Source organism: Larus michahellis, chromosome 7 (genome assembly GCF_964199755.1).
Source record: "Larus michahellis chromosome 7, bLarMic1.1, whole genome shotgun sequence".
Classification (NCBI taxonomy): Eukaryota; Metazoa; Chordata; class Aves; order Charadriiformes; family Laridae; genus Larus; species Larus michahellis.
Window position 1 is genome coordinate 31,473,443 of NC_133902.1, and position 18,924 is coordinate 31,492,366.

At 42.1% G+C, this 18,924-nt stretch overlaps 1 protein-coding gene across 1 annotated transcript in view; it reads right to left on the reverse strand.

The window, feature by feature from the left end:
- The window catches only part of PPP1R1C (protein phosphatase 1 regulatory inhibitor subunit 1C), a 54,103-nt gene that overhangs the window by 15,005 nt on the left and 20,174 nt on the right, over nt 1–18,924 (reverse strand). The window contains exons 3-4 of the mRNA XM_074594984.1: nt 16,929–16,966; nt 14,976–15,036 (exon numbers count right to left, since the gene is read on the reverse strand). Of these exons, the coding sequence (XP_074451085.1) occupies nt 14,976–15,036; nt 16,929–16,966 (99 nt within the window). The remainder of the gene's footprint in view (nt 1–14,975; nt 15,037–16,928; nt 16,967–18,924) is intronic.

Genomic DNA, 18,924 nt, shown 5'->3' on the forward strand with positions numbered 1-18,924 from the left:
CTGTTCAGTAATTTTACTTCTTAGCTAGGCCTCTTCTAACTCTGTGAAGTTAACAGCATGTTGTGCCGAAAATGGTTCGTTCTCAGCGCGATAAGACCAATGTTTACAGTTTCTGCCAAGGAATGGTGCGCAGAGAGGCTCTTGCTTAGACTTATTGCTATAACAACCAAGGTCAGCTAATGTCATTATTTGCCCCATTGGAGGGTCAGAAACAGAAAGGCGTAGAGGGGTCCCACCTGCAGGGAGGAGTGGACAGGACAGGTGACCCAAAATTGACCAACACAGATATTCCATCCCATCTGCCCCATGCTCAGTATAAAAGCTGAGGGCTCAAACGGTCAGCTCTTTTTCTTCAATGGACGATGTCCGAGGAGGACCCTGTCTGTTCATCTGCCTTTGATCCTGATCCGTGTGTTCCTGACTTCATCTGTGGAATCCAGTTCCCACCCGTTGCTGAGTGCAGTCTGGGACTTCCCCAGCGCCTGCCGGTGACGCCATCCCGGGAGCTTAATATGGTTTTGTATATACTGTATCTATTTCATTATTTCCTTTTTATTTTATTATTAATATTCCATTAAAGTAGTTTCGTTTCTTCTAAACTTGTAAATCTCTTTATCTCTCCTCCTCCTCTCCATGTACGGGAAGTGCGGGGATAGAATCTGTCACCAGCCATTGGCGAATTTGGCCAAAACCGTGACACTGCGACAGTCGCCCCGGAGCAGGGCAAAACCGCAGCACGCCGCTGTTTTGGCACCATGCGCGACAGAAGCAAAGTGAAAAAGGAAACTGCTGCTTAACTACAAACTTCTGAGCGATAAGAAAAAGGTGCAGCATTTTTACCTATCTTTTGCTTGTAGTAGTTTTCTCCCAAATAAAAAGAAATATGTGATATAAGCTTCTATTAGTAAAGTGGAGTAATGCAATCTTAGGCTGCAAAAATCCTTTCAATGTGTGGCAGAACCACTGATATTGATAACAACCACCTTGTCACTCCCCAGCTCGACCCATTTTCTGAGAAGATGATTTTGTAGATTTCATTTAAAAAAAAAAAAAGCAGCAATGGCAAAAATAAATGTACAAAAATAAAAGAGAATAGCTCCATACTCCTTGTGAAAACAAATATTTATCTCACCATATGTTTGTGTTTGGTTGGGTCTCTGGATGACAAGGAAGGGTTTTCTTAATCCCAGGGCCATTTAGAGATGTAAACTTTAATCACGTGAATAGGATTTTCATCCTGGTCAACTCTGTACTGCTCAGGTTGGCCTTTGCACCGCCATACAGCCGCAGTTCCCACCCCTGCAGGAAGGTAAGGTTTACTCTGAAAGTTTCTCTGCAAAAATTAACTAACCTGTGTAGGAAGAAATGATTCTATGTATAGAATTCTGTTAACGATAAAAGGCAAACTTTAAAAAGTAGTGTATAAGAAATAAGGGGACATAGGTGCTTCTTCAGTATTGAACACCATGGCAGAGGAGGAGATATGAGACGTGTAAGACCACAGCCAGATTCAGTGCTCCAGGTACCTGTAGTTGGGTTATCATACAAGGACCAGCAGTTAACTTTAGGTCCTGTCATAGGATGTAGATGTAGACAGAATCCGGGGTCAGATTTCACCAAGATCTTACTTGTGGCCCCTTTTGCTCAAATTGGAAATGCTCATCCTTAGTTACATGGGGCCAGTGCCACCACAGTCTCACTAGTTTTGGCCATGCTGCATGGCAAACATTTTTGCCCGACGCAGAATTCTTTGTTAAACATTGAGGAGGTTTTGGTTTGGTTTTAAGTGCGAAAATACGGGATTGTCCTCCTTCTTGTAATAATGACAAAACAGGTAAAAAGGTAACATGGTCAAAACCATGCTTGCTTTACCTCTGCTTCCTAGGTCTTTATTTCCCTTGTTTCCTGCTCGCTGCTGTGGCTACGTAAGAACCGTCCCTGCGGGACGTCCCAGAGCAGCCTGGGTTTGTAGCTAAGCACAGATGCCGACCGACCTTCAGGTACTGAAATGCTGAAGGCAGTTGCCTGTGATTCCTCATACAGTCAGCAAAGAGAGAGAGACACTTCCAGGACTTGGTTCTTCATTTGGCAGCCTCTAACAAGCCCAGGGTAACTCCATGCCTGACTTGGTTTAAGCAGGATGGATTCAGGCCAGAGCATTTATAAAAATGACAGTAGCAGACTTCAACAGCTGAATATTTGCACTTGCTTGGAGCCTTACAGTTTTAATTTTCTTGTTATTAGAAAAACCCTGAAATTTCACAATTTCCTTTATGAAGAAAAAAAGGAAAAAACATTTCGCCAAAATATTTCATATTAGCAGTACTGAAACATTTAATTTTGCCTAGTTTGTTAAACATAAAAATTGAGACATGCTATAAGAAAATTCATTTGTTCAAAACACAAAGGAAATTAAGTTTTTCACATTCAAAACCATACCGAAAATGTTTTAGGAAACATTTTCATCTGTACAACTTCATGAGCCATTTCCGAGCAGCTGTATTTCAGATTTCTTTAGGCATTCTTATCTGACTTCAACGTTAACGGATGGCATTATCCAGCTGCTCCCTTTTTCCTGGACAACTGCACTGTGGCTCTACGTTTTTGTATTTTGGCTGACATAGGGATTTTTCTGAAGTTGTGAAACCTAAATAGAGGGGAAAAAACTTACTGCCTCATCCTGAGGGGAGAGAATCCTTGACAGAGGAGGGAAGGCAGAAATCTGAGTACATGATGGGGTGAATGGTGTCCTGCTTGTAATGCCTGAGCAGCTTTTGCTGTTTCACAGCTTCTTCTATTTCACGCCAAGGTCTGGCATGGTACCTGAAGCATTCTCTTTTGTTTAGATTCTGGTTCCTTTTTTTTTATTATTATTATTCTTTTTGTGGCTATTATTTCTTTCCGTGGCCTTGGGCAGATACAGCACAAGATTTATTAGTGGCAGATTTAAATCTCTTGCTGAATACTCTGTGCAGCCTGAGTTTTTTAGGGTGCAGATAAAAACCTTTCCATTGAGTTATAGTTTTTAAAATGAAGACAGGACCAAAATCTTTGCTGGTCAGCCAAAAATCCAAGGCAGTGTTTCTCTGTCATACTTCCATGTGCTGTGCGGCTTTTCATTTTTAATTAATCCAGTCTGTTTGGTTTCTGTCAGAAGTCTATAAGCTTCTCTGTTGATTTGCTGATGAATCCCCTACTGAGTTATAATTATAATCTTCATTGTGATCCTTCTTACAATGACAAAGGAGATAGATAGGATTTTGGCATCAGCGTAACCTCACATCAGTAATATTGTAAATGTTGGAATGAGCTCTTCTTTTAAGTATTTTATAAACACCTTCAAAATTACAAAAACATTGTGATAATTAAACAAGTGATTGATAGGTCAGTGTACGATCCTTATCGCAGTTGCTTCATGTGTGGCATATGAATAGCAGGTAATTACCATTTATTTTTATATTACAGGTACTGTAGCTGTAGTCCTTACATCTAAGCAGGAATCTGTCAGGAAGAACGAGCCCCTTCAGTTTTCACCACCCCGTGTCTCTGAGCTGCTGCGATCATCTCAAGCGGCTGGGGTCCATTGCAGAAGAATAAAGCTGAAGACGGCTTCAATCCTTCCCCCTCCCTCTGCAGCAGGCATTTCACGCCAACTAAAGCAAAGCCTACGATATTACTTACAAATCAAGTCAGCTTAATAGGAGCACCGGAGTATTTCTGGAAGATCAGAGCCAGTCCCTCTTCTGCCTTCATTAACAGCCCCTGGTGCTGGAGAGATTTTTCTCGTGTTAGGAGCTAACTTACTTAGGGCTTGCAATGTGCCCTAGTGCTGATCTTTGAGAGGTTTTCCTAGGACACAGCATCATCCAGACATTTAGAGAACGCTCTTATGGAAGTAGGGAATGTACTGCCACAAAATAAGATGTCATCCATCAGATGGAAAGGAGAAATTCTGGTATGTGCAGCTGCAGGTTGACGCTTTTACTGTGCTTGTCACTACCATGTTATGATTGCTTACATTATATGTAAGTAAAGCAGCTATTGAATCACATAATTGCTGGGGCTGGAAGGTACTTCCACGGATTGTCTAGTACAAACCCCTGCTCAATGCAGGGTCAACTGGAGCAGGCTGACTAGCACTTTATTCAGAATATCTCCAAGGATGGAGACTCCACAAGGCAACTTACTACACTGTTTGACCACTCTCACAGTAAAAAAAAACCACAGTTTTTTTCTCTTACATTTAAGTTGAATTTCCTGTATTTCAATTTTTGCCCATTCACTCTTACGTTCTCATTACATACAGGCTCCTTATTTTCTAGCACAGAGAAGTGTAGCCAAGGGAACTGTGCCTATCACTACCGTTTCATAAGACATAACTGTATTTAAATATAAAATTGCATCTCCAGTCTGGAAAGTAACAGTGTAGAAGAGGCAGTGTGTATGGCAGATAGATTTCCCTAATTTTCAATACTGTTCACAGTGTTCAACATTGGCTTTTCCAAAGAATCTGTGCTCCTAACTCCTAAATGCGAGCTGGCCCCTGAGAACTCAAGGCTCGTAGGCTGCAGCTAAAAAACACGCTAAAAAGCACCAGAAGGCAGCTCGGGGCACTGACCTACTCTGGCTGTACTGGCTGACCATTAACCAGGTCCCCAGTTTGTCCTGTGCCAACTAGCTCTTGTCCAGAAAATTCCCAGCCTGGTTTAGGGAGTGGCATAGGCCGCAGATCGTTTCCACTGGGTATTTTGGATGAGCCCCATGGTTTGGGAGCATAAAAGGGTCTGCAGCGTGGATGTGAGCTGTGTGGAGCCAGAAGGCCTCAGGAGGGAAACAAGCCCTTGCGCAGATGTAGCTGTGGGACCTTTCACTGCTGAGCGTTTTGCAACTTGACTGTCTACTTTGTTCTCCTACCAAATACACACTTAGGACAAGAGAAGCTTTTCTAGTTCCTTTTTCTCATGTAACGATTTTGTAGGTTTTAAATGTGCTCAGAAGTGTTGGTGTTGACCTTGTGCCCAGCTAAAGCTCTTCAGACATAACTGATACACCCCGTGTGATCACCCATCATTTCTACCTACTTAACTTCACTATCGTGTGAGGCTATGCAAATATTTTTTTATGCTGACACCTTCTCAGACACACCAGGCTGCTCTGAAGGAGCAAGGAGAGCACAGCTCCCTGTAGCTTGGTGCAGCCGCTTGGTGGGGCTGAGATTTGATATCAAAGCTGGAGAATAAATATCATGAGGTCCCGCAGCACACAGAAACTTCCAGAAACCCCCAAGCTCACATACGATCCTCACCAACCTGAAAATGAGGTGGGAGACCAGCCTGCGCAGCGAGGTGGCCTTGTCCACTGGCCAAGTAGGCAGCCTGGCAGGGTGCTGGGGGCGTAGGGGGCATATGGAGCTTGTCCCCATGGAGCTGGGCTGCCTCAGCAGCAAACCAGCAACAAACCAGCAGCAAACCAGCAGGTGCTCGAATGCCCACTATCTGGGGCTCCTGATGGAAAGTCCAGCTAGATGCAGGCTCATGCCTTTAACCATTAAGAGATGGCTGGCAATCCGCTAAATCCGTTAAGGGGACAAAGTGGGTACCTCTGTTAGTCCTAACCCAGGGCTGAACTGTGCTCGCTCACACTTGCTGGTCAGCTGGCAAGTGGGAAAGGGGTCACCCAGCCCCGGCATCTGGGAAAACAAATGACCCTTTCCAACACAACACCAAATCAGAAACATCTGGTGGAAACAGGTTCTCCAAAACTGCCCAACCACAGTGACTTCAACAAGGGATAGCGAACGGCATCACTTTGCTGCAGAGAACAATTTTCACAGGGTAAGGGTACAAGTCCCTTGAATCAAGGGAGACAAAGCAAAATACGGTGATTTATCGTGTTTTGCACAACAATATAGGTGGGTTTTCCCACCTCTAAAAGAAACGCAAAGCAATTTAGTATTTTAGAACTAAACACAAAACAATTTTAGTACATTAATGCTTATGCACAAGCAGGATGCTTCTCTGTTTGGAAATGCACAAATGCAGCAAACCAGAAGTCCTAGCTTGGATATCAGAAGGGGTCTGGGACAGGGCCTCTGCACTGGGCTTTTGGGAGAGGAGAGAAGAGAAGCTGAAAACAGTGAAAGGTTTATTTTGACATCTTCAGTAATACTTTAAATTTTAAATTTTTTTCATTTTAACTCATTAAGCTTACTGACAACTGAAAACCCACCAAATTCTTATATTTAAGCTTTTTTGATTGCTGGCAAATTAAAACCCGACATTAAGAAATCAGTTATTCAACATAAAATGAAGTCACCGCCAACTATTTGCATTACAGTAGGTACAACCGGGCTCGCTTTGCAGTTGCCATGGGCAGCAAAACATCAGGGGCAAAATCTTTAGTGGCTCTTTATTGTGTGAGTGACTTGAGCTTGTGAGAAACCTACCTCTTCTGGTTTGCCTAAGGCATCAAAATACCCCAGAGCCAGCATCCAGTACAACCAGAATGTAATTACACTGTGGAAGCACATTATCTGGCACTCATATTATCAGCCAGAGCCTGAAAATAAGTATTGCTCTCAATTCTCCTGGAAAGCACAAGCAAGAATATTAGTTTACTCAATTTCATTGTGGAAAATACAAAGTACAAAAAAGGTAGATGCTCCTCTAAAGGCCTAGACACATCAGAGCCATAGGTTCTGTAAAAATTATTTTTAACACTATTCTTATTTTTGATCTCGCTAAGAGTGGGAAGAAAAGTCAGGGTCTAACCACTCCAGGGATTCAGGTAGAACCGGCGGCAGGCAGGTGAAACGTAGTAATAACCTAACAGATTTTGTTTGGAAATTATAAATTGCGGCCAGACTTTAATGTAATTCGACTCCTTCTCTTTTATATACCTCTCTTGCCTATTTCCAAAAATTTTTTAACGTGCTGCTTTAGATAAAAGCATTACGTAATTAATCAGAATTAGCAACAAGGAACTACACCTACGTGTCACCAGGGGGAGCTTGCATGCCAAAAATCCCGTTGACCATTTTTAATCACTCCGTTATCTCGGGCATGGCAAAGAGATTGAAAGCTGAATTTATATAATTTCTCCTCATTTCTAGAAGAGAAGAAAAAACCTTGCTGCCTCCCTTTGGCTTTTGTGGGGGGGGACAGCCGGCCTGTGGGTACGCTGTTACTGTGGGAGGCAGGCAGCCACTTGCTCTGCAGCCCCGGTCATTCAGCCCCTCTCTTCAGCCGTGTTCCACTGCCTCCAGCTCCTCTCCATTCAGCTGGCCTCGTCTTTCTTGAGTGTGATATCTCAAAATGTGCATGGGTTTCCTATGCCTTACCAGCTGCTCGCCAGGTACATGTGCAACCCTGGTGTGTCCTTGACACCTGGAAAGATGCTGTTGCAGGGAGTAGCCCACGAACCTGCACCTTATCCAGGGTTTACCAGACACCTGTTTACATGTACTTCTTGCTGCATGCACGACACAGAAGCATAGAATCACAGAATGGTTCAGGTTAGAAGGGACCTTGACGGTCACCTAGTTCCAACCCCCTGCCATGGGCAGGGACACCTCCCACTAGACCAGGCTGCTCAAAGCCCCATCCAGCCTGGCCTTGAACACCCCCAGGGATGGGGCATCCACAACTTCTCTGGGCAACCCCTTGCAGTGTCTCACCACCCTCACAGTAAAGAATTTCTTCCTAATACCTAATCTAAATCTGCCCTCTTTCACTTTAAAACCATTACCCCTCGCCCTATCGCTCCACTCCCTGATAAAGAGTCCCTCCCTGCAGTAAAGGTGCACCTTGAGCTGAGGGAATCACAACAAACATTTTAAGTTTCTTATTCTGCTTCTGAGTGGTCATTAGATCCCTCAATTCTTGTAAATGTATTCTTAAAATTAGTTACTCTGTAGATTGCCCAGAGCCTGCTCATAATCTCCTCTGGCTATAAAAGACCCATGGAATAACATTGGTTCACAAGTTGGGTGAGCGCTGAAAACCCTGAAAAATCCTCTCACTGTTTCAAGAAAAATTAGCAGCTACACCAGATGAGAGCTTTTTAAACAACATCCTTCTGGCCCGTGCAGCTCACAGGAAAATGAATGCCGTTTCAGATCCATATGCTTGCTGCAGTATTTCCTGTGTTTTTCTGGTCACATTCACACACATATTTCATGCGAGTGTTCAGTCCTAGCTGTGGGCCTGAAAGGATGTGGTTGAAATCTTCAGGCTGCTCATGTTCTTGTCTCCATGCCAAAGCTCTGGTGGATGGTTTTGGGAACTCTGTGTTCCTGCTAAACTGGGCAATGTCACATCCCAAGGGGTGAGGGAAGGGAGAAAGTATGGAAGGAAGGAGAACCACATGGCTGCCTTTAGAAAATTTTTGCTTTTCAATAAATTCAGACTACTAGGCCTCTACTTCAAAAGGGAAAAAAAAAATCAAATTGTAAAAAAACCGAACAGCATCCCCACCACAAGAAACCCAATGCAGATGGTCCCTGAGAATAAGAAGCAAGGTTTCTCTTAGCCTAACCGCAGAAATAAGGACCACGTTGTTCAGAGACAGAGATATCACAAAGCTAACGTACTCCTTGGACATTTACACGGGTCAGAATGAAACCTGCTGGTAACAAGTTAAATAACGAATGGTTAGCCACTGCCCTTGAAGAGCAGCTTGTGGGCAGGAGCTGCTCTCGAGGAAATCGTTGTGTTTTTCAAACCTCCCAGCCCTGGCCCCCGGGGAAGAGGGTGTGGGTGGTGAGAGCTCTGCTGAGGGGCTGCGAGCCTGTGCTAACACCCACATGGTCACAGGGAAGAGCACAGCTGATGGAGTCTCAGCTGGAAGGTCGTGGGATGATTTTGCGGTACCAGTAACTGCACAGTGCACGGTGGTGTCATTCATGCTATACAAATTCACTATGAACCTTGGGATTGCTGTCTGTTGACAGCTCTGCCTTTTGGAGGTGGAGATTTTTATAAATTGAATCTGACTTCGTGGAGAAGAGACGTTAATAGATATAGAGGAACGGCAGAAATATGCAGTTAGATTCAAGTGCAGGGAAGACTTTTCTTTTAAGGGTAAATGAAATGAGATATGAGTCCGCGTAGTACGGAGGCTTTTTAGGAAAATACTACTCAGAGAGATACCTCTATATTTATACACTGTACCTATCCCTATCTCCAGAAGACCCTGGTATAAACTGAGCGAACTCCCCCACTGTGTCCCTAGTGGGGCCGTAGGAAGATTGTGCTCCCCCCAGCAGGGCTGATCCGTGGCAGGAAGGATGAGGACCTGACAAATGCACTCAATCCTGCAGCTCCCGTCCAGGAGCCCAGGAGATGCCAAACGCTGAACAGGAGCAGCATGTAGTCTAGGTCTTCATTCGGTCATCTCGCTTGGGATCATATTCAGGATTTTAAATGCTTGAGATGAAACACAGGGGTAATTATTATTTATTACACCAGGGCTAGCTGGAATCTGTGTCTGTCATGTGGCTTGGTTGTTAACATCCAGCATAGAACATACAGCTAAAGCCAGGAAATAAAATTTAATGCCCTGCCAAATGACTGGCTTCATAAGAACCTTACATCTTCTCCTACAAAAATATTATGTTTTCTTCAAAAGCTGTTTCAATTCAGACCAGAACACTGCCAAAATCTTTGGAATTTCGCTATAAATACATCTCATGCTATAAAGTAACCAGAACACAAATGTTACCCTTCCTGGGCTTTCTACTTTATATTTTAAAGTAGGTACTAAGTCTCCCGCATTCTCTTTCTGTAATATTTTATGGTGTTATCTCTTAAAAGGTTGACTTTTTAATGTCGTCTATTATTGCCTAGAAGCAATTAATAATACTATGATGTTTACACTGCTCTATATTTAGTACAACAATGCTTAATAACACTATTTTCAAGCCATAAATGCTGTTTCATGGACATTTGTAAGATTACCCTTCTATCATAAAAATAAAGTCATACCCCCCAAAAGAGACCAGTTTAGTATTCTTTGCATGAAGATTAGAAAGAGCCATCAGATATGTGGCCTTCACACTGAACCGAATAAAGTCAGTGGAAATACTCCCGTGGGCTTTGGTCGGTGTTGAATCAGGACCTTAAACCGCACGTGACAATTTAGGGACACATATTAGCGCTCAGCTCAATCTTTTGTTTTTTCACACACCAGGTAATAGTGGCAGATGACAAGTTATAACACAAACATCCCAGTTTTGCTGTAGAGCAGATGTCAAGCTTAATCTCCACTGAACACCTCGGTCTCTCTAAAGGTACTGTGGTATTTATTGCAGCCGGGGCCAGAGCCATTTTGAAGCAGAAGCCGCCAGCTGTGTGAAATGAAACGTATTCAAAGCTGCCAACAGTAAGAAATTAAATACAGACTGCGGCGGCATCTGCCAACTTTTTGGGCAGTAGCAGAACGGTGGCAGCCAACTGAACTTGAGATGGCAGCAATCTAATCTAATGTACCCATTCACCAACCCAATGAGTCACTAATTAATTTAGCCCAATTTTTTTTTTTTTTTAAATTGTATCTACTGTCATACTACAGTACAAGTGTGACAAATGAGAGAGGAGGGTAGAGAGAGTGAGAAAAAGAGACCAAGCACCGGAAGGTAGCATCTTGGAAAAGAACCGTACCATAGCCAGGAAATTTGTTCAAGGCCACACTACATTATGTGGTGTGTCTGCATCAAGGTGCAGTCCGACTAAAACGTGGGACAGAATGGTATATAAATGAAGAACTACTTTTGAAACCAAAGCTTCACCTTTCTTTAGTGACTTGGTTACGCAAAAGGCAAAAAAACTATAATGATACAAGATTGCAGCATGAATTTTCTTATCCCATTGCTTCAGGAGGCCCAGGCAGCCTTGGGAATTCCACCCGTGAAGGTAAATGCACAACATGTGAACAACCAAGAGCAGCGCACATAAATAGTGAGGCAGAGCTTTGCTTTCTGCTACCCAAGAAACAATATATTGAGATAGATCTTGTACCTAAAAGGAATGGATCGAAGAATGGGTGTCACCAAGCTGAAGAAAAGGTGCTGCTCCAGGAACACGGCGGCTCTGCTCAGGGATTAGAGGAGGACTTGGTCCTGGCCTTGGGGATTGCTGCAGCTGCTGGATGGTGCCTGCTTCTGTGGAGCAGCCCTAGCATCTGGCCAGCATTTATTGCAACCGTTCAGCCCACTGGAAAAGCAAAGGGGTCTGAAATACACACTCGGGACTGAGAGGACAGTTGAAAACCGTCTCCTTCTCTTGTTCTGGCCTTGTGGCTCACGTGCAGCACAATCACATTTAAAAAAAAAAAACCATCATTGGAGAGATTGGGAAAATGTAATATCCTGAGCCACAATGGTTTACTCACGTAAGAAAAGTCTGACTGAGCACCAGCTCAGTCTGTGAATTTTTACAAACCTGGGCTTGATGTTCAGAAAACTGCGTAAGAGGTGTTATATTGTGGCTAATATTAATTTCCTAAAAATCAAATTTAAGCCAGTGTATGAAGCAGAAATCACAGAAAGACACAGTTTTTATCTTTGCAGTATAATATGATGTTTCTTGTTCTTACTCTGATGTGTTCGGTTACTGCTAGAGCTCTTCACAGAGTTTGCCATATAAGAGGACAGCCAGTAAAATTATACAAGTTTCTGTAGTCACTGCTTAAGACTTACAAACTTCATTCCTCTGCCACTTGGAAATAAATTTAGGCTGAGATTTTTGTTCCACGACGATTCTCGTGGGCTCTGAACTCAGTGCTTACCACACTAACAATAATCCTTTATGTCTCCAGACTCTACCCGTGTTCCTTGTTAACCTTCAGTCACGAAGTAATGAGATGCATCAGACATCATCAAGCTGGCCTAAGGGGTTACAAATTTGGATGAGGGCCACATACTGTACTAATTGCTTCTAATAAATTACATATTTCAGGAGGGACATCATGATTTTAATCATTTATTCTGCATGTTGTTTCCTTTGGAGACAAGAATAAGCAGGCACTAAACAAGCCGAGCATCTGAAATTCATGGCAGAAGCTAGAAAGAGCTCATTTAATATCAACCATCATTGTAAATACTAGAATTATGCATGTATCAAATCCCTGGGTCTGAACACTTTGGGAACAGCCAGTGAGTCCTGGTTGTTTTAATGAGTCGAACCAAAATGATGTCTTTGAATGTTCCTTAGATTTATAACAAGTCAGTTTTAATCCCATTTCAAATGTTGTAGCTAGGGCCTAGCTCAAGAAAAAAGTCTTTGTTTCTATGCAAAGAAAAATACATTAAGAGGGGAATTTAAACGATGTATTTCTCAAAAGGCTGAGAGGGAAAACAGTCAAATGTACCTTTCACCTCTGTGGGGAAAGACTTTAATTATGATTTGATGGCAGCTAATTGCAAAGGTGGTCCAGTGAACACAAAAAGCCGCGAGAACTTTCTTTAAAGCCCGCTGAAATTAGTAGGATCTTGATGCTGATCTAAATAGCCTCCTGCAGGGTGAACTAGGATGAGTGAAGGTTTCCTATTTCCCTGACCTCTAGCACACCCACACCAGTAGACTCACTGTTAATGAAATCCTTGAACCGCTCAGGAATGTGCACTTCCTTCACGGGGTCGGGGGGGGACCTTGGTGGTATTTAAATAGCTGCTAGTATTAATAGCAGCAGCTGGTAGATAATGTGGACACTTGGGAGCTCTATGGAGCAAAGCAGGTTTGGGAACAGCTTGGGCTGTCTTCTGTTTGTCTTTGTAAACCTTGCTTCCCGTCACTTCTGTCTGCGTTTCCTTTCAAGGATGAGCTGAGACACCGAAGAAAACACGACTGTGTAGGTAAGAGGAAACCTGCCTGGGTACAAAGTACGCCTTGGGATCGAAAGTTGCAGTTGTAGCTCTGAGACTCAGATGCGCTCTTTTGATTTTCAAGTGGTGATGAGACACCAAGGAAGCACCATTACCTGGGATAAGTGCAATCTGCTTCTGCCTTGGCAGTCTAAGCTGTCTTCCACTTTGTTGCTCTCTACCTGGGAGGGTTATTGGCCCATTTTAGGCTTCTTTGGCAAGTGTGAGGGGAAAAGGGTGAGAATCCAGCAAGACTTCCAGTAGCTACTCTAACCCACTAACCAGAATAATGAAAATATCTCTAAAGATATTATCTGTGGATGGATGGATGGGTGGATGGATGCATGCATGCATGCATATTTGTGCTAAAACAGTTGGACATCTAACTTCAATACAGAGGAAAAGGACCAAAGGATTCTTCTTGGGTTTGTCATACAGAATGAGAAGCAGCTTAGTAACAAGGAGACACAGGCCTTACACAATGAGGATTGTGCATGAAGAATGGAAAAGATTGCCCTGAGTTAAACTGGTGACTATCTGGTGACTCGAGAAACCTTCCTCTGGTTGTTTTTATGGTGTTTTTCGTAGGAAGGTTCAAGCCAACCTCTGCACATGAAGAAGAGGAGCTTAAAATGAAAGAAAGTGATGGAGATTCAAGATTAGCGTATTAGAACACTGGATGTTATAGAAGTGCGAGAGAAATTGAAGTTCAGACATAAATACCCAAGAGTAACAGAAGAAAAAAGTGACACAAACAGGGGAAATAGAGCTGATGAATCCTCGGTTAAGAGTGCTGCTATACATAGAAAAAAATGTCGACAGAGGTAAATCACAACACAGTGAAAATATGATGCATTAATTTGGTGCAATCTTCAGATACTGACTTTTGCCAACATTACATGCTACATAAAAGCGTGGAATTAACAAACACTATTGTAGCAGGGCTAGAAAAAGAAATATTTTTGAAAGCAAAATGGAAAACCTCTTTGACATCCATTAGGTTTAGTAACATAATACTAACAAGAACCCTGCACTGAGTTGTTATCTGGTTTGCTGTCTGATTTGCTCTCCAGATTACCACTTAAATCAATAGCTCTCACATTGATTTTTCCAGTGCACTGTATTCCAGTAAAAAGAACAATGCTCTGAGATGACTCAGCTATTTGCTCTGTCTTTAGGGACTCTGGTGCATTTTCGTTTAGGAAAATAAAAGCAGGAGCCAAAGTACACACAGATATATAGTAATAAGAATCTGCCTGTTGCACCATAACGTGACACTGGCTCTGCAGATGCAGGGATTTGCTCCAGCTTGCCGCAGCAACTACAGACCCGCCTTCAGCTAGAGCAAGCTGTTGTAAGGATGGAATTAAAATATTTGAGGACGATCTTAGATAATAACATTGTCTTTCATTTAGGTGACTGCTATGGCAGAGGGGAAAAATATGCCCACATTTAACTATGAAGCTGATCTCCAGATATTTACCATAACATGTAGAACCTCGGTGGTATTGCATTTTCATTTATTTCATCTATTTACATGTATTTGCATATTCCATGTAATATTTACGAAAGTCCTGGTACTGTAACTAGTCATCACTATTGTCTGATGTTGCTTACACTTCTTTTAACCATGTTAACAATTTCCTATTTTGTTTGTATTCACAACATGCAGGTTCATTTACTCTTGCTTTCTCCCTCTTGCTTAGCCACAAATTCATGACTCTCACATGGTTTTGCAATTATTTCCAGGAACTTTCAAGTCTATTCAGTCGTTGGGATGGAATTATCTCTGTTATCTCAAACTCATAAAAGTATCCAGGCTTTGAAAAGAAAAAAAAAACCAAACAAAAAAACCCCCAAAGAACGTGTTTAAAAAAATGAATTCGCTACTGCTGCAAGATTCTGTGGTGAGGATAAATAGATGGTTAGTACCAGGCAGATAGTCACTTCAAAGTGTGAAAATCATGATGGCTGGGCATGAACCCATCACGGCTGTGCTGCTCATGGGCAGAGAGCCATCGCTCACGCCCCAGTGATTCCTCTGGGAGAGAAGACCCCAAGGGACGCCACGAGGGACGCGTGCCCTGCCAGGGCAGAGACAGTACCTGCACAGTACCTTTGAGGGCAGGCGGGGTGAAGACGCTCTGCTTCCTCTGCTTGGGAGAGGCACTCTGGGACTGGGGAGGGACAAAACACAGAGAGAGACGGTAAGAGACAGGCACGGGGAGAGTTTTCTGGTCATGGCAGCTCTTGGTCTTGCTCCACAGCTGCTTTCAGAGGGTGCGCGCCCCAACCTGAGAAGTTTCTAAGAAAAATTAAATTGTATAAATCTGATGCCAGCTCCTGAGCTTTCCTGAATACAGGGAAAAGTACAGACAGAGAAGATAGACAAAATACGTCTTTAATGGACAACCTTTATGGCTCCCAGGCAAAATAGACCCAATACTACTGAAAACTACCCTTCACGCTAAAAAAATATTGTTAAGCATAAAATTAAGGTAGCCTGTGCTTTTAACAGTCAATGTAATTGATTCTCATAAGGCAAATAAAGGTTTACATATATTAAAATAGTTTCAAGATTATACATTAATCAATATTCCAATTAAATACAGTGTAATGAATGATTATATGTACAGGTAAGGTACTACTGAAGTTATTAATATATAATTTTTTACATAAATAAATGGAACATCCTCCCCTCTGCACTTTTTTCAATGTGTTCCATTACTCCTAAAATAACACTTTCAGCAACCAAGCGCTCAACCTTTAACTGGGCCTGATTTAAGTAATATATTTAGACACAGTTAAATGTTTTATGGCCCCAAAATCACATCTATGCACAAAAGATAAATTATTCTGAATTAATGGTAGTAAAATTACACATGGAGTAATAGTATTATAATTATACCAATGTATAGTTAGCAAAATCTAACTGGAATACACTCCAGTGCTAAAGCAGAGCAACTTTTTCAAAATCAAAGCAGTATAATTGGTGTCCATATTATACCAACATGAAATATGTCCATATACAATGGATAATAAAACTACATAAGGTCATACACATATCTACCTTTTGAAGATAAAAGCACCATAGCGCATTCCTAAGAAAAAGGTTAAAAAAAAGCTGTGTGTAGGCAAGCTTTATTTTTTTTGCATCTAATCAATTTCTTGTTGTATTTGTTCATTATGATGTTGACTTTTCCAAATATTTGCTAAAATGCCTTTTCCCCTGAGTATTAGACTGGTATGTAGTCTGTGAATTTTAATCAGATCTATTTCTTCAAGAAACATTTGAGACAGCTCTTAAGAAAACCACTTTCACACAAGTATAGCCAATCCTATTACCTTACCTTATCACAATGGATGGAATGATAACATTTATAAATAAAATATTGTCTTCTTTTGAAAGAGAAAGCTATTTATAAACACTGTGGGATAGGTTGTTGCTCCTTGCCCCAGTAAATCTTTATAGGCCTGTATTTGAGTCCAAACTTGAACCAATCAATACCTCCTCCTGCTATTTAAAGTGCCGCCGGCTTCTCTGAGCAATGGGTGAAGGAGAAAGAGATCAGGGAATTGCAGGAGCTACACGAGGGGAGGATAGGAAACAAGATTGGAGGAGCCGACTTTTAACTCTTCTGCAAACAGCATCAACGCACTGCCTGCTGTGGGCTTGGCCAGAGACGGGAAGAGGGGAGAGGAGTCTGCAATGCTTTTGCAGACCAGCAGTGGTCCACAGACCTGAAGCGATGCTGGATGAGGTGACCTGGCAGGGTCACCGTGGGCCAGGTTTGCTATGATTTGCCAGGGAACGGCAGCAAGGCTGAGGGGAAACTTGCCTTTCCCAATTCCCTGCTCCAGAAATAAGGGAGAGCCGGCAGAGCTGAGGAGCAACACAGCTTTACACAGCCCTGGTTTGAAAGTGATGGGCCTTAAAAGGCTGTGCTACTGAACATGGCGTGACAATGTAAATAAAACATTCAGTAGGATGAATCAGTGAGTTTCAAAGGCGTTTTAACAACAGGTCTACTTTAACAATAAATATGTTTAAAAAAACCCCTTCACTTACCTCTGCCTGTGAGATGTTTGTTCTCTTCTCATCTTTTTCTAGTGGAGGAAAAGATACAGAAAGAGAAAAGTTAGTACAAAAGCATTTCTCAGTGCTAATCCTCGTGGCTCTGCCCTGAACCTTACAGCATTATTGTAAGAAATTACCCTTCTGATTTACAGCTTTTCTGTCTCTTTTGTGTGCTTCAGAAAAGCAGAGGCCCTGATTAGCATTCATAGACTTTAGCACTATGTCTGAAGCCCTTAACTCCCATGTTTTGTCTGTGAATGAACAGCATGCGATGGAGTGGCTTTAGCAGCAGGTCCTTTGGCCAGGCTGGCAGCAGGGCTCCGGTGGCCACCAGGATATGTGGCTGCTCTGCCAAGGGACTGCGCTTTCTTGTATGCTCAGAAAAGGCTTGGTTGCCAAATGGTATGCAGCAAACTCACAAAAGGCTCTACTGGACTCAAATAATAATCAATAAGAACCTCTCCTCAGTTAAGTTATTAATGTACTGAAGAGCACCTAGCAGTAATATGCAAAATTAGCAAACGAAAGCTTACCAAAGTCTAATAATTCATCTTAAAAGTTTCATGATATTACTGGTGTAGTTTCAGAAATGACTGTGAAATATTTCCTGATACTGCTTGGTTTTGTTGCCTTAATTTGCTTTGGACTATAGGCATGGCAGAAATGGTCAATACTAGAGATTTCTAATGAAAATAAGCATCTGAAAACCTGCCTGAACAACTAAGCAAAATCGTATGAAGCAGAAGAGGGTCAAGCATCTTCCTAATCATTGCCCTTAACCAGTTTGTGCATGAGATTAAATCATTTTTCTACTGCTGTCTTGATGTGCTTAATGGTCAGAAAGTGCTTGTCTTCTGATGATGCCTTCCCGAATATTTGCAAAGATCACATAAGACCTTTGACGCACGGTAGTTTGGAGCTCTAAAATAAAATGCTATTAAGAACAGAGACATCAATCTCTCACTGTACCAACGCCCCTTCTAAAATTTTCCACTTGCAGATATCACTGCAATTTCCACTGAGGTGTGGCAGATCTGCGAACGTAGGTCTGAGGGAAGAATTAGGTCTATGTAATATCACTTCATCTAACTTATTCTCTAGATATTGGCTGCTTGTGGTGTGCCGTGTGTGAGGGGAAGAGCCAGTCCAGGCAGACAGATTACATTTTCTATTGTATTTTTTACCGTTGTATCTGTGCATCTTACAGACATTGATTGACTTACTGGATTTTTCAATGTGTATATTTTCCATTACCTTTATATGAAAGACATTCAAGTGACTTCTACTCAAATTTAAAAAGTGTGGTTGAAAACTGTGCTGATTACTAAAGCACGGTCCCCCAGATACAGAATTAGACAGGACAATCAGGAGGCCAGTTCCTGCCATTGACATTTATATGAACTTTGGTAAGGTGACTAATCTCTTCCTTGACTTCCCTACCTGTAAATAACTACAGCAGTACCTATTTAATTATAGCAGTGTCTATTCTCCTTTGTAAAGCATTTTGCATATGAAGTTAGGCTGGCTAAATGGGAGATTATTTACGTGCTTGTAGTCTTTCTTATTAGTTGTACACCAAACAGACACCAACTTCAATGATTCAACACTGGATTGTTGGTTTTTTTAGCTCAAGATCCTGGATTTAGTTTGGAGGCTGAAATTCAAATAAAACAGGAATTTTCAGAAGAGAACAATGAAAAGTAAGTTATGTCCCATTCCTTCCTGAAACTCTAAACTTGCCCAGGTTAAAAATATGGTTTGTATATCCAAGATGAAGCTTGCATAAGGAACGAAACCTGCAATCAGCAGTTTTGCTGGGTTTTGGGTCTTGTTCCTAAGGATGTTCACAACTCTAACACTTTGGGCTTGCACTTTTAGTGGTGACATTACTAGAACTGGAAAGTTTCCAGCCTTTCCTTTCTCACCCAGTCTTTATATGACAGGCAACTTTGGGAACAAGAACTGGTCCTGTATGGAGTGAGAGAAA